Genomic DNA, 26,947 nt, shown 5'->3' on the forward strand with positions numbered 1-26,947 from the left:
TGTTTTAGAGAGCCATCTGTCTCTGAAAGCTGAGAAGTAATAGCGAGATGGTCAGTAATTAACTGGCAAAATCTTAGGGCACCGATACATTGCAATATTTCTTCTACCACTTCTCTGACATTATTTTTTACACCCCTGGTCTGTAATAACCTTGAAGAGAAAGTCAAAGCTTCAACCATTCATCGACTGGCACCTTCCCAATTCCTTGCAAACAATGAAACATACCTGACCTTTCTAGTAACAAACAACTGAATAGTCAGAATTAATTTAAACACAATTGAGAGCCCAGACCACTGGCATGAGGAACATCAACTGATCAACCTCTGCTGTTCTATGGGAACATTTTCCACATATGCAAACTGTGGATGAACAATAAAGACTAGTTCCCAGACACAACACAATGGGAGGACTTAACAAGGGAAGCTGCTCTAATTATTGCATTGATGGCACATTCAAGCATTATTGCTGAAAATTAACCCTTCCAACTCATCACACATACCAGAGATTCTCTTTTTTGGAAATTCCACTGTTTACAGTCAACTGCAGGCTGATTGCCTTCCTGATTTTTTTTTAATAAAAATAATATTTACAAGCATTTTTCCATGCTCTCTTAACTACTAATTCTTCCACCTACAACATTAACCTTTTTATAATTAACTGTTAATATCAGGATGTTGCAGTTATTTTTATTGGCCATTGTATTAGCTTTTTTATTAGTATTGTTTTTAATGATGTTAATGTTTTATCATGACTGCCCTGATATATATTAACAGGAGATAAACAAAAGCTTTGATCTCACTACCAGAAACATGAGAATACAGCATAGTGATATTTTCCAGTTTAGCAAGCACCCTCTCCTAATTCCCCTACCAAATCAACATGTACTAGTAGAATATAAACCAGTTTTGAAGAAGACAGAAGACCTCTTCACATGGCAACAGGGGCCATGAGCTGTGAGTTTAGTCCTGCACTCTTAAATCACGTTGCTCTTCCTGCCATTGCCATGTCCGTTGTAACTTCTGGAGCGGGCAGCCTGCTTTATGTATGGTCTTTCTTCATATAATGTAAAACCCTAATGACCCAGTATTCTACATCACACAGGAAGTCTCCAAATGTAAAGCAAGCTCTCTGCAAACACACAGTGACCAGGAGGAGGGGAGAAATTACTTCAGTGGAGGGTCTAACACATGGCCCCTCAGCCCTGTCCCCACACTTACACATGTGAAAAGGGATAAAGAATGTTAATATAATGTAAAAATATTAAAGGTTATGATAAAAGAGGCTGTTTTGTGAATGGGTAAAGCTCTAGCACAGAACAATTCTGCCAGATTGATTTAAACTGCTTTCATTTCTTTCTTCTGTAATACATGATCCATTCTTAAACGGACAGGTCTAAAAATTAGCCTTCAAGACAGTTTTCAATTGTAGGAGCATATCATGACCTCAAGATCTGTAAACACTGCTAAAAGCAATGTTCTGGCAATGCAAAATATGACATGTTTGGAAAACTAGCGGATTAGAAGAATGCATCCCAAATTAAGGCGCTTAGATAAAAGTTCTATATATCTTTAACAAGAAAACTAAATTAGCACTGTCAATGATATCTTTCCAATAGGATACATTAAGGCATGATATTAGAGCATTTCCAAATTTTATGGACTTCGGCAACTTGTAAGAAGCCATTAAGTTCCAGAACTTTTTAATGCTTGTAACAAAATGACCATTTTAAAATGTCCTATCAGTTTTGAAGTCCAAAATATAATTTTCTGCTGATTTAGCCCAAGTCAAAGGTCCAACAGATAACACCGTTAATGATTTGAACTCAGTTTTCCATGGTGACTGAATATATTGTACCTCAAATCTTGATTCCAATTATGTATTATATTCAGTCTCAGGTTTGTAGCTATCAAATGAATTACACAACATACAGAAAGCCTAAAAATAAGGACAAACCCTTTAATAGGTTAAGGACACAATCCATGTCCTAGATTTGCCAGGCTGAGAGGCTGTTGGATGTGGTACAGCTGCAACGGAAAACGAAGGGTATCAGCGCCACCATGTTTCACCAGAAGAACTCCCACCCCTGGGCACAGCCACAGTGCCACCAGGAAACTCCGCTGCTACCTGGGCTCAGCTGTGGCCCAGCTGGGTCAGTCGAGACTGGTGCAAGTGGAGTCAGTGGAAGGCCCCCAAAGGGTGCTCTGGGGGTGGAACCAAGGGGAGGGGGACTTGCACCGCATCCTGAGCCCATTTGGCTTGGTCCTGCAGCCCTCCATCCCAGTAGCTAATATACCAAGAAAAGATGTGGCAGAAAGAAACATGCATTTCATTTCCTTCCACTGCGTCCTGCCAGTGCAGCCAGTCTCCTTCCCTCTGAGTGGCTCCTGAAGGGCAGGTGGATGTGGTGGCCCTTTCCATTGGCTCCACTTCTCCCAGCCTCCTCTGAGTGGGATTGCTCTGTTAGTATTATGTGAAGGTAAGAAATTCTGGAAAATGTGTAACTGTATCTGATTGTTATCTATAGTCCAACACTTTACACAAACCACTCAATACTATTCCAACAGGTAGTATATGGGAATGTGTGGTTGTATGGAACTAAAACATATTTGCCACTTACACGCACACCTGATATGCTTACAGGGATCAGAGCATTAACTGAAAACATTTCAACACAGACAGGTTCCTCTTTTATTTCCTGTTGCAAATTTTTCTCTCTCTCTCATACTAAGAGACCTGATGCAGTACCTCCTATACCAAAAAGTACATAAGATGTACCTGATAATAGGTCTTGATGTTTCTGACCAAAATAGTGAGGTTTTGAATCCGGAGGTTGACATCATTGTTAACATGCTTGTTGACACGCTGGTTTGTTGGCCGTGGATCTCTAAAAAAGAAAGATCAGGTTTTTAGGAAATCTTAAGTAATTATAGTATAAAAACAGTATCTTTATACCATGTCCCCCTTGTCTGCTCCTTTGCTACTACCCAACGTGCCAGAGCTCGTTGTAAATCCCTAACCTCTCTGACCTTCCCAATCACAAGGTTATTCTACAGGTTATACAGAAAGAAGTGTGAGAATTCTGGACTGGTGAATTTTAGACTAAAGGTACAGAACTGAGTTTTCCAAATACACCAAGACGCAGGTAGACAACTAAGATATCAGGCTGAAACAGCTAACATAGGCTTTCCATACACGCACACATGCACGCACACAGATAGGCTAGCTTGTATACAAATAGTGACTCTTACGATGGGAGAATATTCCAAAATGCAGTCTCTCATCTGCAGATTGGAATCGCATAGTCCAAAATAACGACTCTTTCATTCTGCCTAAAATATATTAATGGTTCTTATACCATCCACCCCAAGGCTTGTGCAGAATAATAGGGTGGGAGAGTAGACTATTTTGTACCACACTATAAACATGACTGTACCACTTCAGACTGCAGATGGGGGAGTGCTATTTTTCAATGTCCCACCAACTGAAGAAATGTAAAATTTTATTTTACTTTAAAAAACAAACACCAGTCTTGGCACATCACCATTATACTTATTTCCCACTTAATGAAGAGAATAAAGATGTGATTCCCTCACCTGCAAATTGAAGAAATATAGTCCACTCTACCACCTTTTTACTACATGTGTGGACCAGAGAGAATTCAGTCAGAAACTAGGCAGATCCATACCATACATTTAAAATCTAATCAACACCAATTTAAATCACATGACTTCCCCCCAAAGAATCCTGGGAATTGTAGTTTCCCCCTCACAGAGCTACAATTTATTTAGTTAGTTATTATTTGATTTATATCCCGCCCTTCCTCCCAGCAGGAGCCCAGGGTGGCACTAAAAACACTTTAAAACATCATAAAAACAGACATTAACATGCATTAAAACAAAACAACTTTAAAAACATTTTTTTAAAAAGCTTTGAAGACATCTTAAAAAAAGGTTAGAAACATATTGTTTTAAAAAAAGGTTGAAAAGCACATTAAAAAGCAATTCCAACACAGAAGCAGACTGGGATAAGGTCTCAAATTAAAAGGCTTGTTGAAAGAAGAAGGTCTTTAATAGGCGCGGAAAAGTTAACAAAGATGGCACCTGTCTAATATTGAAGGGTAGGGAGTTCCAAAGGGTAGGTGCCGCCACACTAAAGGTCCGTTTCCTATGTTGTGCAGAACGGACCTCTTGATAAGATGGTATCTACAGGAGGTGCTCACCTGCAGAGCGCAGTGATCAACTGGGTGTATAAGGGGTAAGAAAGTCTTTCAGGTATCCTGGTCCCAAGCTGTATAGGGCTTTGTACACCAAAATTAGAACCTTGAACTTGACCCAGTAGCAAATGGACAACCAGTGCAATTCTTTCAGCAGCAGGGTGACGTTGTTGATACCCTGCCCCAGTGAGCAGTCTTGCCACTGCATTTTGCACCAGCTGCAGCTTCCGGACCAACCTCAAGGGCAGCCCCACATAGAGCACATTACAGTAAAACAGCCTGGAGGTTACCAGTGTGTGGACAACAGTGGTCAGCCTATTCCAGTCCAGAAACAGCCGCAGCTATCTTACCAGCCGAAGCTGGTAAAAGGCACTCCTAGCCACTGAGATCACCTGGGCCTCCAGCAACAAAGATGGATCCAGGAACATCCCCAGACTACAGGACCAGCTGTTTCAGAGGGAGTACAACCCCATCCAAAGCAGGCAACTGACTAATTATCTGAACTCAGGAACCACCAACCCAAAGCATCTCTGTCTTGCTAGGATTCAGTTTACTGGCCCTCATCCGGTCCACCACCAAGACCAGGCAGCAGTTCAGGGCTTGCACAGCCTCTCCCAATTCAGATGTTACAGAGAAATAGAGCTGGGTATCGCCAGCGTACTGCTTACACCTTGCCCCAAATCGCCTGATGACTACTCCCAAGGGCTTCATATAGATGTTAAACAGCATGGAGGACAAGATGGTACCCTGCGGCACCCCACAGCACAACTGCCAGGGGATCAAAAGACAGTCACCCAATGCTATTATCTGAGAACAACCTTGGAGATAGGGTCAGAACCACAGTAAAACAGTTCCTCCAATACCCATCTCACAAAGGATACCATGGTTAATGGTATCAACAGCTGCTGAGAGATCAAGTAAGAACAACAGGGTTGCACTCCCCATCCTCCTGACAGAGGTCATCCATCAGGGCAACCACAGCCAATTCAGTCCCATAACCTGGTCTGAACCCAGATTGGAATGGGTCAAGACTACCTGTTTCATCCAAGAGAACTTGCAATTGCTGCGCCACAACCCTCTCAACCACCTTCCCTAAAAAGGGGGTATTTGCAACCGATCAGGAGTTGTCACAAACCAATGGGTTCAGGTTGGGCTTTTTCAGGAGCAGTCAGATCACCACCTTTCAAGGCAGCTGGAAACACTCCCTCCCACAATGTTGCATTGACCACACCCTGGATCCACTCGGTCAAACCCCCTTGGCAAGCTTTAATAAGCCAAGAAGGGCAAGGTTCGAGCGGACACGTTGCTGGCCACATCAATGCAAGCACCTTGTCTACGTCATCAGGCTGCATCAACTGAAACCGTTCCCAAGAAGTTGCAGCAGACATTGCACTGGACACCTCATTGGGGACTACAGTAGATGTAGATGGGGCATCAAGACTGCTATGGAGGTGAGCAACTTTACCCTCAAAGTGCCTTGCAAACAATTCACAGTGAGCCTCTGAAGGGTCTAAAACTCCATTTCCTGGAGTTGATGTCAACAGATCCCTGAAAGTATGGAAAAGCTCCACTGGACGGTTACTTGAGGATGCGATGGAGGCAGAGAAGTGGGCCTTCTTCACCGCCCTCACCACCACACAGTAGGCATGGTTATGATGTTTTACTCATGCCTGATCAGCCTCACAGCAAGTCTTTCGCCACTTGCGCTCTAGCCGTCATCCAGCCTGTTTCATTGCCCTTAGCTCACTGGTGTACCAGGGTGCAAATCGGGCTCCACAATGCCAGAGAGGACGCTCGGGGGCAACCGTGTCAAGAACCCGACGTGCCTCACTGTTCCAAGCGTGACAAGGGCTTTCATCCAAGGGTCACCCATAACAAACTGCAGTTCCCAAGATTCTTTGGAGAAATTCATGTGTTTTAAATCATCTGCTTGTTCTGTTGTGAGCTGCCTTGAACACTATTTATATTAAAAAACAGCAAGCAAATAATAATAATAATAATGATATGCACATTGAAAGTGTGTTAAATGCATGGTGTGGATCTGCCCACTGTCCATTCCGCACAGCATCGAGCTGTTAAATGAATATATTGATAAATGAAGCCTGTCACAAAAGCAGGTACATAAGAAACCTCTGCTTGAATATTTCTCAAGTCAAGGAAATGTTTTAACCTTAAAAGCAAACAAACAAGCTCTTTCACTACATTTAAACCTCAACTGTGTAAGACCTGCTGTAAGAATGTGATCATTTTACACCTGGGAGTTTTGTTTTTACCCCAAACTATTAACAAAGTCCATCAGATCAAGGCGCAAGAGACTCAAACGATCAAATTCAGGGCTGGTTTTTAAACATGTTTTCCATCCACACACATAGTCCAAGCTTCCCTCAGAGCCAATTTCCACAAATTCCTGTTGCAGCCACTGTGGTTGCATCAGTGGCAGCCTGGCACAGCTGCCTAGTTCTGCCAACTGGAGGAATTTGCCCCCTGCTCTGCCCCATCCCACTGCCACAAAGCATGTGCTAAGTATGAGTAAGGGGCCCACAAACAAAATGAAAAAAGCTCTTGTCACAAGGAGTTTAATCCAATTCACCCACAGCTTAGAGATCAGATGCATAATGATGATTATAATTTAAAAAATTGCAGCAGGTGATAACTAAAAGCAAAAGCTCAAGGCTTTCAATGTCTGGGAACGATTACTACCAAACGGCTTTTGATTCTAGGTTGTCAAAAACTGCGGCCTATTAAATTGGCTCTGTCACAAAATGCAAGGGTTGGCCCTGGAACAACAGAATTAAGACTCTGCGGTGCACCATTTCATCAACACCACTTCCTTTTTCGCTCAGGTTTGCCTATGTAGTTCATCTTTATTAACTTGTGGCAAAATGAACCATTGAGGTTGATGGAGGAGGGGAAAAAAGACAACACAAAATCAGTTGCCATGGACGATTCAACAGGGGAATGCAAGGCCTACTTTTCAAACCAAACTCTCATCATCCCCCAAACCAAACACCAAGCCCTGAGAGAGGGAAAGAGGATAAATTATTTCTTCACTATCCATATCCCATCGAGCTGGGAAAGTTCTGGAAAACAATCCACCCCTCCTATACTGGAAAGTTTCAAAAGGGAAAGAAGCAGGGACATTGCTCCCAAACTGATTCTGTCAATAGAAGGGAGGCTTCCCCATTCCCAGGGGGAGATGAGCCAGTTTTGCTTTCACCCACAATATGGGCTTTACTCCCCCCCCCCGTAGAGGTGACTGCCAGCCATTCTCTTATACAGAAATAAAAGGATGTATTGAGGGTGGGGTGAAATCTTTCCCCTGCCCCTGGTGATGCCAGCTATGGGTAAGACGCAGATTCCACATGACAGCAGCAGACCATTATCTTTAAATGTTAAATTATCTTCCCCCCAGTCAAGTCGAAAGCAAAGAGTGACATGCGATTTAAAGCACTGGAGAGGTGCACAGACAGGGTACTAAACTCTCCCTCAGCTTGCCACCTTTTCCTCCCTACTCCTACCTCCACGTCCAGTGCTTTTCTCTCTGCTGGTTCAGTTCTAGTATTGGGGTACACTTTGGAGGGGAGCAGAAGTTCAGCATCTCCCTTCTATCTGACATTTTGAAGCCACCCCCCCACTTCCCAATGCAATTGGGGCAGGATCACATTTGAAGATCCCCATCTTTGCATGAGTCTACCTTACAGGGTTGTGAGGATGAAAGGGGGAGACTATTGCTGCAGACACACTAGCTGCTTCAAAAGCAGCCAGACCATTTTCTCTGGCTTTGGTCTAAAAGGTGTTTGCCCATGGCTGGACACGTCTCCTTTCCCCACTGTTGATCTCAGACTTTTTAGGACTACCCACAGCAAAGAGGTGGGTCAATCACAGTATCTGCCCAATCTAAGCAAAGTGTTTCAATCAACATACCGTGGAGTGGTGCTGAGTTGATCTACCAATCAGTTTTGATTCCAGCTTCAAGCTGTTTTCACAGAGAGATGCATTGCAGCTGCATTTCTCCAGGTTTTGGAATAAAATGGGGTGGAGTTTGACTAGTGTTGCATGTCTCTGACTTCATAGAACAGCGCTGGAGACATACTGAAGCCAGCACAAACAATTGTGTGTCACAGCGCCCTGAGCTCCTTGAAAGAACAGTGGGATAAAATGCTAGCAAAACAAAACAGGCATGGCTCTGCTGCCTTCATGTATAGACTGGAACTCAGAATCAAGCCTGTTTCCATCTGCTTTGCCTGTCTTGAGTTTCATTTCTTAGGCTGTGCTAGATGGGAAAGGGAGCCGCCTTTGATATACAGAAAACTCCACTGTGGATAGTATGAGCTGACCCTTGCTGGTAATTCATACCCTGGTATCTAACTTCATTAGCTCACTGATACGATGGCATCATGGTGAGAGAATCAGTTTCTTAAAAGAGGAATGGGAATGTCCTGCACAGTGTACAGCACTCCTGCCATTCAGTTACCCATCAACCAGTATCTTGGGATATAAAAAAAAAATGTTGCACACCATGTTAAACTTTGGAGGGGTTTGATATAAAGTGGGAGTTGAAGTAAACCTCTGCAGGTTTGATATCAGGATTCAATTAAACACTCTGACAAATTTCAACTGTAATTTTTTATTGTACTTGGACAATTGATAAGATTGTGCTCCAAACACCATTTTACTGTCATTTGTTGCATATTGGGAAAATAATTGAACACTTTTTAAAAATTACACCATTTGATGCATGTGGTGCATGTGAACACACACTCTGACAAATTCACATCACAGCCATGTGCTCTTTAGGCTACAATTTATTCTGTACACATTTCCCATGATTTTAGGCTATCTGTACTCAAGTCTTTTTATCTCCATCAGCCTGCCTGTTGAATTCTCAGCAACAAGCATGAGCTAATTTAACTTTCAGGGTTAGAGGTCTGCCTGTGACACGTTCACTTTTGGAATTCTGGGAGCTGAAAGGCAACTTTATATGATTAAGTTTCAGTTTTATTACATATTGTCTCCAGCTTGGGACGTTTGGATGAAAGGCGGGTTACAAATGCCTATCAATAAAGCAAACTTGAGAAAAGGTGAACAAGCAGAAGTTTCAAAGAGTTATTTCACATTTCCAAAGTTTTTATGCACAAATCAACTGGCTCTTCTTAACCAGAGCCAATACCTGTTAACTCACTGTCCTGAGTCAACAAAAAGTAAAAGAAAACATACTGATTTAGGATATTTGGCACCTGCTGTTGCTTGTACTACAGCCATAAAAGATAAATGACTTCCGATGGCCAGTTTTCTATTGCTTGCAGTGATAATCACAGTGACGTGTGATGGAAAAACATGCTCATGTCTAACCTTTTATGCTAAAAATGCCAAGATTAACTGAAATACCAAAGAGAGATGGATTTTTTTTTTAATCAAAGAGCTTCTTCTGAGGCTTAGGTAAGGTTTCAAACAGCAGTACAGTATTCCCTATTTCAGGGAACTCTTTCCTCATTCGACTCATTTGCAAAGGAACCCTGACACATTAGTCACCATGAAAACCATTGTGTTTAAGAGTCAAGATATTATTTTATATAAATAAAATAAATGGGTACATGCTCAGCAGATGCAGGGCAGCAGCAAATTCCATTCGCTCTTACCAATGCCTCATATGAGCTGAGAGTAGGACCTTAAACAAACCAAACTCTTGCAGAATGGGTGGTAAAAGTGGTGGTAGGCAAGGTTGTCCACCATTTCTGATCTTAATGATGAAGAACCCTGGGTAATCTTCTAAGGAACCTCCAGGTTCCCCAGGGAACAATTTGAAAGTCTAATGGCTTAGATCACGGGTTCCCTGACAGTGATCCACAAACCACCGGTGGTCCACAAGCTTCATTCAAGTTGTCCACGGCATGTCTGCATTAACTATTCATATTGATTTTAAATTGCATTTTTATTGCTTCTTTTATTTCTTATACTGAATTTTATTTATTGCAATAATGCAAACTGCAATATAATAAAATACAATATAAGAAATAAAAGACGTAATAAAAATATAATTAAAATCATACAGGATCTAGCACAGCACAATACAATTGCTACAACAGGTTACCTGAAAGACTGTCTTACCCCTTATATACTCAGTCGATCACTGCACTCTGCAGGTGAGGGACTCCTGCAGATACCATCTTATCAGGAGGTCCATTCCGCACAACACAGGAAATGGACCTTTAGTGTAGTGGCACCAACACTTTGGAATTCCCTCCCCTTAAATATTAGACAGGCGTCATCTCTTTTATCGTTTCAGTGCCTAATGAAGACTTTCCTCTTTCAACAAGCCTTTTAAGTAGAGACCTTATCCCAGTCTACGTCTGTGCTGGAATTGCTTTTTAATTAGTTCTTAAACCTTTTTTTAAAAGATGTTTTTAAAGAGGTTTGTTTTAATATATTTTAAAGTCTGTTTTTATGATGTTTTAGAGTGTTTTTAGTGCTTTTGTTTGCCACCTGGCCTCCTACTGGGAGGAAGGTCGGGATATAAATCTAATAAATAAATAAATAATACAACAGGTAGAAAAATCATTAAGTGGTCCACCAACTAGACTAGCAGCAATTTTCAAGTGTCTTGCGAGGAAAAAAGTTTGGGAACTACTGGATTAGATCCTAACTAGCCATCCGTAAACACATTTGTGGAAGGAACTGGGATCCGCTGGAGATTCCCACTGGAATAGGGGGTGACTTTTTTCTGATCTTCCCTTCCTCCTCCAGGTCCACCATCTTTCATGTTGTTGTGGAGGGTTATCCAACCCTCTGGAACAGATTTTCAAGGGGCAAAGGTGGAAGGGGATATCAGTGGAAGTTGACTCCCCTCCCCTTCTGCTGGTAGAAGCATCCAATGGTGCTTCCACTAGTGGAAGGTAAATTAGGATCCAAGGCAACATTCTAAGCCAATGTACTATTTGCATCAGGAATTCCAGACCACTTAACACAGAAGCCTACCTTCAAGTTATAATAGCTTACTATCGTCTCCATTGCACAATTCATTATTTTGTGGGCAGGCAAGCATATTAAGCATTTTAGGGATACTAAGCAACAGCTAAGCTGTATTGTGCCAAACACAAGAAAAATTGTTTTGAACCGGCCCTAACATTTGGCCAAGTGAGGCAGCCTGATTTAGGGCATCAAATGAATACTAACTTTATTTCTTACTCACAGAGGGATGAAGAGGTGTTTGTAGGATTTGATGTCTCAGCTGCCAAAATGATTTGACCAGCCTTGGGTATTATGCACCTCGACTTGTGGGAGGGCCCCAGTTCTTGTCCTGCCTTGGAGAGTAAAGTATCCTCAGCCGCCCCCGTGCATGAGGTCTGGCCTACAACATGGCACACATTATGGTTCAGTCTTGGGCAGCTGGAAACATGCAACTATCTTCTGGTGATAAGCAGGTGATCTTACACATCCTGGTTTCAACACTGTTTAGAGGCAGTACAGTTTAGTCATTTCTCTACAGCTGTCTTTATTATGTGGGGCTTACATGGTCATTGCAGTCTCTGGCAAGAACAAATGAGCACATTTTGTATATCACACAACAGGTGTTATGTGAAACTCCTTGAAAGTGTTTCCATGGCCACTCTACCCAGTGAGTAGCAGACAAAGCTTACAAAGGGAGCGGTGGAGAGGGAATGCAAGAATGGCTGCATGTGTTTTACAACCATCCTGGTCATATGTTTTCAGTTCACAAGTATTTTACTGGCCCAGTAAGATCAATAACGAGGCGATGATAAAGGGAGCTCAAAGACAGCCAATATAACTTGTTGAACTCTCCTTGTATAACAAGCCCCTGCCCCTGAAATAATGACTGAGATATGGTTTTGCAGCTTGCCACCTGGGAAGCTGCTAATAAAATATTAAGTACAGAAACTGACAAAACAGACATGCCTATGAAATGCAGGAGGGACAGAAATGGATTACCTTACAGGCATCAATTTGCCTGCTGCTCCTATGGTTCAGTCTCAGTTGGGCAACTATACACCTCAGTACACCTGACACGTGAGAATGGATGAATTGCTCTGCCAGCTCAGACCAAACATCTGCCACACTCTCTCTGCTCCCATCCAGACAGATACCTTTACCAAATGCACAAAGCAGACCATGGTGGAGAGACAGCCATACCTTCTTTGCTCCCAGCAAAGATGTTCTGTCCAGGATACTTTAAAGTACCAGTGGCCCTCCAGATGTTGTTGGATACCAACTCCCATGAACCCCAGGCAGCATGGCCAATGGTCAGGGGTGATGAGAGCAGGAGTCCTCATCTTCCTCACCACTGCTTTAAAAGCAGAGATGGCCATTTCAAAGATTCACAGCTGTCATTACATTCCCTTTCCCCCTGTGTTACAAATGTCATATGCCATTCACTGGATGGAGTGGCCATGGAAATATTTTTTCAAGAATTGATAATGCTATTTGGGAGCTTTGCATAATATCTGTTCTCTGGCATGAGCAAAACATGTTCATTTATTTACAGAACCATAGAATAGTAAAAACATAGAATAGTAGAGTTGGAAGGATCCCATGGCCAGCAAGTCCAACCCACTGCTCAGTGCAGGAATCCAAAATAAAGCATACCCAACAGGTGGCTGTCCAGCTGCCTCTTGAATGCCTCCATTGTTGGAGAGCCCACCACCTCTCTAGGTAATTGGTTCCATTGTCGTATCACTCTAACAGTTAGGAAGTTTTTCCTGATGTTCAGTCGAAATGTTGCTTCCTGTAACTTGAGCCCATTATTCCGCATCCTGCACTCTGGGATGATCGAAAAGAGAGCCTGGCCCTCCTCTGTGTGACATCCTTTCAAGTACTTGAACAATGCTATCATATCTCCCCTCAGTCTTCTTTTCTCAAGGCTAAACATGCCCAGTTCTTTCAGTCTCTCCTCACAGGGTTTTGTTTCCAGTCCCCTGATCATCCTCATTGCCCTCCTCTGATTCTTCTGATGAGGACAGTAATAGCCAAGAAGGTCCTCCAAAAGAAGGATAACTGGGGAAACCTGTGCAGCCTCTAAACAATGCTGAAACCAGAATGCTACAAGGTCATCACTGTCTCTTTGTTCAGTGGAACAATTTTCTTTGCTCATCACCAATAGCACCTGGCGACACCAGTCTCCCATGAATTTGTCTGAACCCTTTTAAAGCCATCCAAGCTAGTGGCCCAGTTTTACATCTTAATAGCAATCCAGGCTAATTTTGCATTGTATGAAGAATTAACTTTCTTTTTGTTGTCCTGAACTTGCTGATGATTCAATGAATTTCAGTGGATGATGATGAGCCGTGGTGTATTAGGACAAAGAGTAACTTAACTTCTCCATACACAAGCATCTACCTTTTCCATCCACCCCAGTTCTTGGATCACTATTTTATCTTCCTATTTGATAATAAATCTTTAGAGAGGAGATAATAGTATCTCTACCTGAGAAAGAGGCTTTCTCCTCAATCTCCTACTGGGTTCTTTGGTATTCTGGATCCATTTCAATCGGGCTTTCGGCCGGGATTTGGTACAGAAACAGCCTTGGTCGCCCTGTATGATGACCTCTGTCGGGAGAGAGACAGAGGGAGTGTAACTCTGTTGGTTCTCCTAGATCTCTCAGCGGCTTTTGATACCATCGACCATGGTATCCTTCTGGGGCGACTTGCGGATTTGGGAGTTGGAGGCACTGCTTGGCAGTGGCTGTGCTCCTACCTCGAGAATCGTCTCCAGAAGCTGATGCTTGGGGAGCATTACTCGAATCCCTGGGTACTCCAATATGGGGTCCCGCAGGGTTCGGTTCTGTCCCCCATGCTTTTTAATATCTATATGAAGCCGCTGGGTGAGGTCATAAGGAGATTTAGAGTGCGTTTCCAGCAATATGCTGATGATACGCAGCTCTACTTCTCCTTTTCATCTTCTTCAGGTGAGGCTGTTGATGTACTAAATCACTGCCTGGCCGCGATAATGGACTGGATGAGAGCTAATAAACTGAGACTCAATCCTGACAAGACTGAGATGCTGTTGGTGGGGGAGCTCTCTGCCCAGATGGCTGATGTCCGACCTGCCCTAGATGGGGTTACACTCCCCCTAAAGGAGCAGGTCCGTAGTTTGGGGGTCTTATTAGATCCGCTCCTGTCTCTGGAGGCTCAGGTAGCCTCGGTGGCACGGAACACGTTCTACCAGCTTCGGCTGGTAGCCCAACTACGACCCTATCTGGACAGGGAGAACCTTGCCACAGTTATCCATGCTCTGGTAACCTCTAGATTGGACTACTGTAATGCACTCTACGTAGGGTTACCTCTGAAGACGGTTCGGAAACTTCAGCTGGTGCAGAATGCTGCGGCCAGAGTTCTTACCGGGACTAAAAAATATGATCATATAACTCCTGTCCTGGCCCAGCTGCACTGGCTACCAATATGTTTCCGGGCCAGATTCAAAGTGTTGGTTCTTACCTATAAAGCCCTTAACGGCATTGGACCGCAATACCTGGTGGAACGCCTCTCCCGCTATATACCTGCCCGTTCACTACGTTTGACATCGAAGGCCCTTCTCCGGGTTCCAACGCATGTGGAGGCCCGGAGAGTAATAACTAGAGCTAGGGCCTTCTCAGTGGTGGCCCCCGAGTTATGGAACGCCCTCCCTGATGAGATACGCCTGGCGCCTTCTTTATTATCATTTCGGCGCCAGGTAAAGACCTACCTCTTCGCCCAGGCATTTTAATTTAATTTTATTTTAATTTGTCTTTGTCTTGATTTTGTTTCTATATTTTATAGTGTAGTGTTATCATGTTTACTGTATTTTAATGTTTTTACCTTTGTACACCGCCCTGAGAGCTAGAAAGCTATAGGGCGGTTTAAAAATCTAATAAAATAAAAAATAAAATAAATAAAAATAAAAAATATTCTAAGAGGCATAAAGAAGGACAAAGCAATCACCAGTAATTTGAGAATCTTGCTTACTGGACTAGATTGTGGGGAGATGGAGGAAAGAGGAAAGGTTTGGGTTTTATAACACGAGTGTAAATTTTCAAGGAGTTGAAGGAAGTGTTGATAAAATTTAACGCAACCAACTTTTGATCTTAACGGACAGCACAGGTTGCTATGGAAGAGAGTAGGCCCCTAGAACTCAAGACTTTGATGCTATTGTTAAAACAATTAGAGGAGTCAGAAATCCTTGCTGATGTACCAGGGGTGGGGTACAAATAGAAATGCCCCTGGCCCTGTACTTCAGAGGGCCCCACACCTGGCACTGGTGGCCACAGCCAGCGGCCCCGCTGCCTGGCCTGCACTGCTGCCTCCTGCCCACCCCATAAGGCTCATCACCTCCTTTCTCCCTAGAGCACGGCAGGGAGGGAGAAGGTGGAGGTCCCTGCCAGCACTGCCAATGCTAAAACAGGGACAAAAGAACGAAAGTGTAAGCCGTGGGAAGAGACCGCCAAGGGGATGCCACTGCCACCATCACCACCAGAAAGAAAAAGCAGTGCAACAGGGGCAGGGGGAAGAGGAAGGCAATGGGGGTAGGGCACACACAATATGATTTGCCCTGAGCTCTACAGCCCCCAGGGACGGCCCTGCAATCTACTGCAAATCACCCAGCAATCTACTCTAGCATACCCCAATCTACCTACTGCTAGGTTAGAACAGTAAGTTAAAAACAGCTCCCTAAACTAGCTGTAAGAGATAAGTTTGTATCTCTGATATATTTATATCCGAACTTCCCAGGTGGGAGGAGGAAGAGCATGCTCACATAGATTATTTTTCATAGCAGCAATTTAAATTTGCTACTGCATCAGGGAGAGAAATAAGTTTATTCAAGGCCATCTAAGGTCAAGAGACCTACTGAAGTTGAATCAGTCCCTGAAGCATACACAAGAAACTCAACTAGCCCCCTCTCTGACAAACCATCCTTGAATTCTCTGTCTGTAAGTCAGACCCAGACCATCTTCAGGGAGGTAGCCCAGCTGTCTGACCACCAGGCTATAGCTCTGCCACTCACACATAAGCCAAGAAATCTAAACTTACTAGAGTTATGCATGCCTCACAATCCAATGACTGAGCTTCTTTTCAATGTAGAAAAGTACTACCTAATATCTTCTGTAAAACAACTTGCAGCACAATCTTATACACTCAGAAGTAAGCCCCACTGAGTTCAATGGGGATTCCTTTCAGGAAAGTAGGTACAGGATCACTGCAGTCTTAAAGAAGGAAATGGAATACACACACTCTCCAAACTTGGATCTTTGATCAAAAAAATTATTAATTTTTAAACCGGGCACCAGTATGTGTTGGATCAGAAGCCAAGTGACCTCAGTTCAAGTCCATGTGAAATTGCAGACTGCACCAAGCAGTGCAAGAATAGTCACTCTTCATTCTTTTCCACCCACATTTGTAGAATGGGAATCAGTTTCAACCTCTCAATATTTCATGGGTGAACAGGAGAATATCCATACTGCTCCCTTTTTACAGATAGATATGCAATGATTTTTAAAAAGCATGAGATAGGATTTGAACTCATTTCAAGTCCCAAACCATTCAGGCTGGTAAATCAAAAGTAGTATAAACAACAGTATTTTTTGGAAACAGTTTTGCTGCATCTTGAAGTCAGCTCCAATCAGGGAGTCTCAACCCACCTGTGAAGATGGCATCTAAGTGATGCATTTCACCAATCCTGCTGAACAGGGCAATGGCAGACTTAATTTCACATAAGATTATCAAGAAAAATATAAAAGCATTCAGACAATTTAATAGAAGGAGAGTGGCTCTTTACTGCAATGATGCTCAAAGCAGAAAATAAAGGGAGTGGTCGCATGCCAAGAGAACCTACATTAACCAGTTACAACATATGCTATCAGATTTGGCAACTGTCAACACAAAAAGGAATTGAGCCAAATACTTATTAAAATATAGTTTTACACCAAGCCTAAAGAACTGACGAGCCCACACCAAAAACGTATTTTCATTCTTCTTTCTGAGGCAGGAAAAAAAATTAGGAGGTGGAAGAGGGAGAAAAAGCCTTCTATGATTGACAGGCAAAGCTGTAGCTAATGCACAGACTCTAAATGGCTAGTCAAGAAAGGCCAGAGTCGCAGGCAGTAGCTAAGATCACCTTTGCATCAAGGCCAGGCTGGATGTAGACAAAAGTCACCGTTCTGGTTTCTTGTTAAACAGACTCAACCCTTCTGGAGAAAGGTTTTAATTTCAATGATCCCAAGGCACAACTGGGCACACTGCCAATGTCAGCTATGAAGGAAAAAGCCCCTACAAGGAAAAAGAAAATCAGCTCTGTTGAGGTGCCCCAACAGTCACCATTTTAAACACGTTTCACTTTGGGCTAACTTTGTATTTCTGGAAACCTGTGAACATTCATGCTGACATGATGTTCAGTAACAACAGCATTAGAGAGTGAAGACTTGTAGCTTTTTGAAATGCAAGAAGATTACAAGTCCACATATTCTACTGAGATGAACTCTTTTGAAATGTGGCCATGTTTCAAGCTCACATAAAACAGTTTGTTTCATCATGTCACAGAAGCTGTAACAGGAAGGGATGTGGTCAAAATCAGGCTTAACCAAGCTAAGAGAAAATGAAAAAACCCCACTTATACACAAATTAAAATTTCCACTAGACATCACTGTTTCCTCCTTCCATCTCTCTATTACCATTTTAGGTTAAATTCTAGGGGATTCTATCCTGGTATCAAACAGTGCTTATCAATGGCTCCGGGGGGAGGGAAGGAGCAGGGTAGGAGCAGGAACATGGCTCAGTTCTGGGCCCAGTGCTCTTCAACATTTTTATTAATGACCTGGATGAGGAGGTGCAGGGAATGTTTATCAGATTTGCAGCTGATACAAAATTGGGAGGGGCAGCTAATATCCTGAAAGACGGAAACAAAATTCAAAGTGATCTTGATAGGCTGGAGCACTGGGCTGAAAACAACAGAATGAAATTTAACAGATTAGTGTAAAGTTCCATACTTGGAAAAAAGAAACCAAACGCACAATTATGGGATGGGGGATACTTGGCTTAAAATACTACATGTGAGAAGGATCTTGGAATTGTTGTTGATCCCAAGCTGAATATGAGCCAGCAGTGCAATGTGGCCGCAAAACAGGCAAATGCCATTTTAGGCTGCATTTACAGAAATATAGTTTCCAAATCTAGTTCCCCTCTATTCAGCACCGGTTAGGCCTCATCCTGAGTATTGCATCCAGTTCTGGACACTTGAAGGGTGCAGACAAACTGGAACTCTGTCATAGGAGGGCAACAAGGAGAGCAACAAGGATGATCAGGTGACTGGAAACAAAGCCCTATGAGGAGAGACTGTAAGAACTGGGCATGTTTAGCCTGGGGAAGAGAAGACTGAGGGGAGATATGATGGCATTGTTCAAGTACTTGAAAGGTTGCCATACAGAGGAAGGCAGGACACAGAATAATGGGCTCAAGTTACAGGAACCCAGATTTCAACTGAACATCAGGAAAAACTTCCTAACTGTTACAGCAGTACAACAATGGAACCAATTACCTAGGGAGGTGGTGGGCGCTCCAACACTGGAGTCATTCAAGAGGCAGCTGGACAGCCACCTGTTGGATATGCTTTATTTTGGATTCCTGCACTGAGCAGTGGGTTGGACTCAATGGCCTCAGAGGCCCCTTCCAGCTCTATGATTCTATGATAAAGGCTTCATAAACAATATGATACCAAAACTGCCTGATTTTGGCTAATTTGTATATAGATGTATCATATACAACTTCTGGTAGGCCAACACATACAGAATATTAAAGTTTCATGCTTAAAAACTAAAAGGTTCTTCTATCTAAACTGAATTATGTTAAATAAAAGTGACCCCAGATTACTACCTCTTTTTAAAAGCCCCCAGATGATTTTTTTCTTTTTAAAGGCCAGATTCTCCCTGTTCCCAACATTTAAGCATCTCTTTGGTCTTATCAAACTGCCTTACATTGCTCCATCTAGTACAGGTGTGGGGAACTACAACCACAACTCCCATCATCCCTAACCATTGGCCTCGGGCTGATGGAAATGGTAGTTCAGCAACATACTCCCCAAGGTCTCAGGCGATTATCTTTCCAGATTTGCCCCCTGAAGAGCCTTTTACTCTTCATAACCTGCAGATACTGTTGGATTCCAGCTCCCATCAGCCCCAGCCAATATGACCAACAGTCAACAATGGTGGAAGTTGTAGTCCAATGAAATATCGAAGACCACAAGTTCCTCATCTCAGCTGTAAGTGAAGATGCCAGCATTTGAACTTGGAACCGTGCTCCTGCGTAATGGAACCTCTTTTTCTTTTCCTTCATTAAAGGCGCTCCCTTTGGTACTCATCTGTGTGGCAGAACGTAGGCTTTTCAACACTATATTATTTACCTTTTAAATTCACCTAAAATGTATTTAGCATATGCTTTGAAAATCCATCAATAATAGCAAAGAAGAGCAAGCTGCTTTGTGATAGAGGTGAACCAAGATTAATTTCTCAAGAAACAGACAGACACTCATCAAGCCTGGAAAGTAGGATGTCAAGTCAGCAGCACTGATTTCCAATACAAATGTTTTCATGCTACCAAATCTAAAGCATAACAAAACACCAGACCATTTCCCCATACATCCCTTTAATTGTAACTCACACTTGCAACATTATTTTGTTCAGGAAGACTCCATCCACTAGATCCATATACATTGCGAGTTTGTCTTCATTATCATTCCCTAATGGTCCAAATGTTTTCACCTGCCAGAAAGAAAAGTTATTTTAGAAAACGATCTCAAAAATGAAACAAACACAAACCACACTTTTCAACTTCACCCAAGTCACCTGCAGCTATATTAGTAAAGATATCTGAGAAAAGTGTCCATTACCTTTAAAGAAGCATCCACCATTATTTCCACTGAAAATCCATCTCGACAGTATTTGGGTCTGGTCCTGATTTCTTTCAAGATCTTACTTAAACCCATTTTCACTTTCCAGTTAACCTTCACAAGCACAGCAGAATAACATGGCTTCTACAGACATGTGCTGGCATGACCCACTTGCCTGCTCTATACCTTTCTTATGGTATGCCAGATGACTTTTTGACTGGCCTAGTAAGCAGCAGGAAGAGATGGTAGAATGCTGATGTGGTAGACTGCAGGTAAGAGAGACCTTTTTTGAACACTCCTCTGTGCAAGAACTCCCTGCATGTAGGTAACATATAAGGAAGAAAAGGTGCAGCCTAGACCTCCCCCTTCCGTGCTGCTTTGTTTTTACCACTGTGCCATCTAAGGCAAGGCAGACCAACTGCTGCCAAGTCTCCATGCACTAACCTCTTCCTCTCTGGAGTGTCTTGCCCAGGTATCGCTGTGAGAAACAGAGGATCCTTATTCAGAGTGAGGCATTGTGGTCAAGGTGGCCCTAGAGAGCACCTCCACCAACACCTCTTTTGCAACAGTTTAATTCTGTGAAACTCTACAGGACCCTTCATCAGTCCAAGGCATAGGTGGTAACCAGGAGAGCCCTCAAGAGTACCTATTGTCATATTGCTACAGCAGCAAAACACAGTAGCTTTCCTAGAGGCCCAGGCAACAGCCACTCAGTGAGGGGCAGCAAGTGGCCAGCTAGCAGTGATAGCAATGGCAGCTATAAACAGCAAAATGGCTGCAGCTAGCTATGCAGGCAGGCAGAGGCTGAGGCAGATGAGCCAGGTAAGGCACTGATCCACTACCTCTCCCAATCTGCCAGCTGAGATAAGGTGCTCACCTTGGCTAATAGGTGAGCTGGGCCTGTACAGGGAGCGCATGCAAGGGAATATTGTGAAATGCTGGTCCCTCCCTGGCAATGGTACAGGCAATTTTACTAACTCATACCAATGCATAAACCCAGCACAGGTCAAATAGAGCTTCCCAGAGAGATTCAGCAAAGAAATGTGCACTGGATCATATTTTATTTCCTTCCATACTTTTAAACCTGTTGGCCACAATCCAGTTCCAGGTTAAGTAGTTTTTGGTCCCACTGATTTCAACTGAAGAGTTAAACATGTGGATAATGTCAGGCTCCAAAGAGAGAAAAAGGACACAACCTATTCCTTGTACATCACTGTTAAAGCATACAAAGCTAGCTTCTTTTCTTTTCAACTATTTGTCCTTCAACTAACTACTTCTATTCTATGCAAGCTTTTGCAGTTAAACTATTTCTGTTTTTTGTCCAAAAGGTAACCTCAGAAACTTTTCTTCCTCTGGATACAAGCCCAGAGAGAGGGAAAACATCAGATAGAGTAATTAGCAAGTTTAGGTAAAATCCTATGGTGCCTTCATTTGTAAACTCCTTTCTCAGGGAACAAAGGTTCGTGTGTTGGAAATAATACCTGTGTGCAATGCAATAAATTTCTTATCTAAGTGGTATTTCTGCACAGGAAGTAGCACACAAACCACAGGAAGACCATTACATTGGTGACAATTGCACACATGCCTACTTCACCATGTGGAGGCAAGAGCTTACAGGAGTTAGGAAGAAAGCAACGGCCAATTCTGGCTAATACACATGTAGCAACCCAGTATGTATGCACTGTTTGAATGCTGTCTTTTTATGCAGAAGAATTATCTGACTAACAAGTATCACAGTTGAAGCAGCCTCAACGGTTACAATCCAAATGCACTTCTAGTGTAAAATATAAGGGCGTCTCTCCCGCCCCCCCCCGTCATGCAAAATAGGACTTCTGACGCCTTGCCGGAGCTCCCATAAAACCACAGGGAATTTTATTCCAGAACACGAATGAGTCTTACAACGGATGCCTCTTGTCTAAAGAACACGGATTTATCATTTCCAACAGCAAAGTTCCACGGTAGTTTTTTTTTAAAAAAATATTTCAATTTGGCAAGCCTAGCCCTGGCGTGCTTTCTACCACTTACGTAGAAAAGAAGTTTGGTTTTTTTAAAAAGTGACCTTTGCTTCTCTCTGAACACAGAACACGCAATTCAGCTCCATTAAGTTGTTTCCAGTCGGAAAGCAAGCAACGCCAACAAAAGTACACAGTAGCTTAGAGCCCGAAGGGTCCGCCGCGAGCTCACTTCTCCCCCTGACCACTTCCTAGGTGGCCTCCCAGGTGCTCCACGAGATGGAAGGTGTAGGCGGCAGCCTTCCCTCTTTTTCTCTCCCTCTCCCCGCGGCTTCCTTCCCAAACAAGCCGCTCCGTCCGCCCCTGGTTCCCCGGCAACTGCTAACAGCAGTAGCAACGCGCGGACCCTTCGCTAACTCACCCAGGTCACCAAGGGGCTCTGCAGAAAGAGCTCCATGAGCTCAGAAATGGTCACGTCCATGTTGCTCCCCGAGAAAGAGGCGGAGGGCTCCTCTGTTTGTCTTGGGTCGGAAACGAGGGCTCGCGGGAGGGCTGGCGTCGCTCACTCGGGGAACAAAGGCGAGGCGCCCATGGCCCAGGAGGAGTCGCTTACGAGGGGAACAATACGAGGCTCATCACTTTTCTCCTCCCCCTACGCCGGGGTGGGGAGAGACACACATAAACACCCCACGGGTCGCGATCAGCTCCCTCCTGCCGCGTGCCCACTGGGCAAAAGTGAACGTCGCCTCCCTCTGCTCGAGCCCGCGCCAGCAACCTGCTGATGAGCAGGGCTGGGCAGGACGGAAAGGCACCGGGATGGTGGCCGCTGAGCAACCCGCGCCCGCTCGTTCCTCTCCCTCGATCGTAACGAGCGGCTCCTCTTGACGGTGGCTGCGGGTGATGCACAGGAGTCCTGGGGGGTCGGTGGGCGGGGCCGGAGAGGGACTAAGAAGGAGCCCTTTAAGAATAGCTTTGGAAAGTTTGCTTTCTATCGGAGACCAAAACTAGAAGGAAAACGCGCACTCCACAGCCAGATAGCCCGTTTGCGCGTTCAGAGCGTTGACCTCCCGCGCTTTTTAGAAAAGATACGAAGTCTTGGGCGATGTAATTCCTACTACCTGTAACAGGAACTCTCACATTGAAGATAAAAGGGGGTCGAGACAGGAGGAGCGGAGGCGAGTATTAAAACACACACACCTCCCACTTTGATCGACGTTGCTGGTTGCAAATGAGAGCCTGGGGGAAAGGACTGAAACTGGCCAATGGAAGTTGCCTCAAGTCTAATTGGGCTGGGAAGGTGTTAACAACTGTGCGAAAGAACAAAGTGCGCGCGGAGGAAAGCTGGGAGTTCGTGAGTTGTGCAGAGTTGGTGGCGCGCCGCCGCGCGGTCCTTTCCCCCGAGTCGCGCCCTGCCTTTCTCTTCGGATCGCACCCCTGCGCGCGTTTACTCGGGAAGTAAACTCCCCTCGGGACTAAGTTAGTCTTTACTTCCAAGTCTGCACGCATAGAAACCGGCGGTCCCTTCGCGTTGCCAGGAAAGGAAAGATGGCATGTCTCTCTGACTTGAATCCTTCGAGCAGTTCCAGCCAGCCGCCACGCCTCGGTTGGTCCCCAACCCAGAGAGGCCTGTAAGCAGCTGGCCCCGTTGAAGGGCGGCGAAGGAGGATACCAGTCCAGTCCAAAGAGTTTGCTGCGAGTGGGGAGGAGGGCATCTCTGCCAGGCTGCTTAAACTTGGCAGTACGGAGAGAAATTACAGGCTCTGATTTGCAGCGCAAAAAACCAATTATGTCAAACGAACGCCTCCAGCCAGGGGGCTTGATTCCCCGCTTTTGAGCTACAGGATGTTTTTCTTCCGTGCTAATGTCTTTTGCTGACATAACTGCAGCGTTAGGCTTGCCTATTGTGTTGAAACATGAACTCGTGTTAAAAACTTCCAAAGGACAAAAGGACTTGGGCAAGTGGGCCTTTAGATGTATACAAGATACCACTCCAGAGTCCTAGGAATCATTTAGTAAAGGGCGCCAAAGGGATGGAGATAAGTAGACCCTCATTACTACTCCTGCAGAAGTGCAGTTTGGGGAACAGAGCAGGTGATCCCTGGCTTTGCTCCCTACAATTCACACTGAAGCTCTCGGAGTCATCTTAACACCAATAAAGAGTTTTAAAAATCAATTTTAGAACATGTGCAGGCTTACTTACACAACGTATATGGTGAATGTGAATTAAATATAAATGAAAAAAATTAAGCAGCAGTATTTATTTGGCATTTATGAATGTCAAACTTAAGTTCAAATCAGACTTCCATCCAAAGAAGTGGATGAAAGTCCATGGAAGCTCATGCCATAAGTAAATGTGTTAGAATAACCAAGTCACTGAACAATAAATGACTAAAACAATGACTTTATGATAAACTGCATATACAATTAAAGAAGACTCAAACCACAATCATAATCAAATGTAATACATATGCACATAACATGATAAAAGCCTCACGTACACAAGCCTTTCATCTGAAGAAAAATGTTGCCAAGGCTGTAACCCTAGGAAAGCTGATACTGTATTAAAAATCAATCAATCTGAAAAGGTGATGTTTAATCCAGACATTTTAAATACAATAACCTAAGATAAATGTGATTATCCAAACATTATGCTTGGTATGCTTTTGTACTATTATCTTTATTCTGTATATGTTTTTGTGATATATATTTTCTGTAAGTAGCTTTGAGTTTCATTTTGGAAAATAGTGACTAATAAATATCATTAATAATTAATAGTAAATAACATATTTGATTTGATTTGGATTCCTGCATTGAGCAGGGGGTTGGACTTGATGGCCTTATAGGCCCCTTCCAACTCTACTATTCTATGATTCGATGATCCCAAGTATCAGTGGGGAGAAATTAATACAAAAACAACCCAAAACTATCTCAATATGAACAACCAATATGAAACTTCCATATAAACTGAAATAGTCCAAATTCTGTATATCAGTTTATGAAAAGTAAAAATAAACAGTCCAAATTCAGTTTTTCAGTTAGAAAAGCCCAGAATGTATTTTTATTTTCATACTTAATTCAGAAACTAGGATGGGAGCAAAGTTTGTCCCTCCAAAGATATCATTATGTTTACAGCAATACAAAAAACTATAATTAAAACCAAAAAAGCTATGGCACATAAGTAGCCAATGTTGTTAATTTCACCTGTAGCCTTGCAAAAAAATCCAAAGCAGAAAGAAAAATCTTCAAGGAAATAATTACCCCTGAAATAAAAAGGCAGAATTACTTTGATGACTAAAATAACTGCCATAGAGATATCTGAGATATTTACTGCCAATATACTAAACACTTCTTCAGGGCACTGAAAATAATTATGATATATCAAACAACCGGTTGAAAAATGGGCTCAGATTACTAAAAGGGAAACTCAATGATGTGTGTGTGTTATGTGCCTTCAAGTTGATTATGACTTATGGCGACCCTATGAATCAGCGACCTCCAGTAGCGTCTGTCATGAACCACCCTGTGTAGATCTTGTAAGTTCCGGTCTGTGGCTTCCTTTATGGAATAAATCCATCTCTTGTTTGGCTTTCTTCTTTTTCTACTCCCTTCTGTTTTCCCCGACATTATTGTCTTTTCTAGTGGATCATGTCTTCTCATGATGTCTCCAAAGTATGATAACCTCAGTTTCATCATTTTAGCTTCCAGTGATAGTTCTGCTTTAGTTTGTTCTAACACCCAATTATTTGTCTTTTTCGTAGTCCATGGTATCCACAAAGCTCTCCTCCAAGACCCCATTTCAAATGAATTGATTTTTCTCTTACCCACTTTGTTCACTGTCCAACTTTCACATCCATACATAGAGATCAGGAATACCATGGTCTGAATGATCCTGACTTTAGTGTTCAGTGATACATATTTGCATCTGAGGACCTTTTCTAGTTCTCTCATAGTGCCTCCCGCAGTCCTAGCCTTCTTCTGATTTCTTGACTACTGTATTGTCTCCATTTTGGTTAATGACTGTGCCAAGGTATTGATAATCCTTGACAAGTTCAATGTCTTGATTGTTGACTTTAAAGTTACACAAATCTTCTGTTGTCATTACTTTAGTCTTTTTTTTTTACAATAGTTTTTATTCAAATTTTCATAAAACATAGAAAACAAAATCATAAAACATTACTTTAGTCTTCTTGATGTTCAGCTGTAGTCCTGCTTTTGTGCTTTCCTCTAACTTTTATCAGCATTTGTTTCAGATCATTACTGGTTTCTGCTAGTAGTATGGTATCGTCTGCCTATCTTAAATTATTGGTATTTCTCCCTCCAGTTTTACACCACCTTCATCTTGGTCCAATCCTGCTTTCTGTATGATATGTTCTGTGTACAGATTAAATAGGGTGATAAAATACACCCATCTCACACCCTTTCTGATGGGGAACCAGTCAGTTTCTCCATATTCTGACCAGAACTAAATTACAGAAAAACAGACAAATTTAATTTGTTGTTTAAATCCCACAGTGAAAGGGACTTTAATTTATGGATCCAAAAAACGTTTCTATTATCCTATAAATCAGTTAGAGAGATACATGTAAAAGGGATTGATTGTATGTGTTGTAGTGCAAAGAATCTTAAAGCATCTAAGGAATGATAGTGTTGAATGAAATACGTAGTCAGGGATTTCAACAGTCTGGGTGCGAATCTTCTTCTTGTGCTCAGTAATCCTGAGTCTCAAAGATCTAGAAGTCTGTCCCACACACAGTTTAGAGCATGGATACAAAACCATTCTCACAGTAAGACTATCTCAACGCTTGAACTTGTTTGATCAGCTTCTTAGCTAGTGCATTATTCTAGATAATTGTTATACCATCCGTGTGTCATACATCTATCCTCATACTTCCAGTGCTTTGCTATTACTTGTCTTTCA

At 43.0% G+C, this 26,947-nt stretch overlaps 1 protein-coding gene across 3 annotated transcripts in view; it reads right to left on the reverse strand.

The window, feature by feature from the left end:
• Nucleotides 1-23,300, reverse strand: part of CCDC88C (coiled-coil domain containing 88C) — a 172,293-nt gene extending 148,993 nt beyond the window's left edge. For 2 of the 3 annotated variants that reach the window (XM_061611966.1, XM_061611965.1), the window contains exons 1-3: nt 22,451-23,300; nt 19,849-19,949; nt 2,776-2,884 (exon numbers count right to left, since the gene is read on the reverse strand). In XM_061611966.1, the coding sequence (XP_061467950.1) occupies nt 2,776-2,884; nt 19,849-19,949; nt 22,451-22,510 (270 nt within the window). In that variant the 5' untranslated portion in view covers nt 22,511-23,300. Of the gene's footprint in view, nt 1-2,775; nt 2,885-19,848; nt 19,950-22,102; nt 22,338-22,450 lie in introns of those variants that run through there. The other variant, XM_061611967.1, reaches the window with a different exon arrangement.
• Between the last annotated feature and the right edge of the window lie 3,647 nt (nt 23,301-26,947).

This window comes from Rhineura floridana, chromosome 2 (genome assembly GCF_030035675.1).
Source record: "Rhineura floridana isolate rRhiFlo1 chromosome 2, rRhiFlo1.hap2, whole genome shotgun sequence".
NCBI lineage: Eukaryota > Metazoa > Chordata > Lepidosauria > Squamata > Rhineuridae > Rhineura > Rhineura floridana.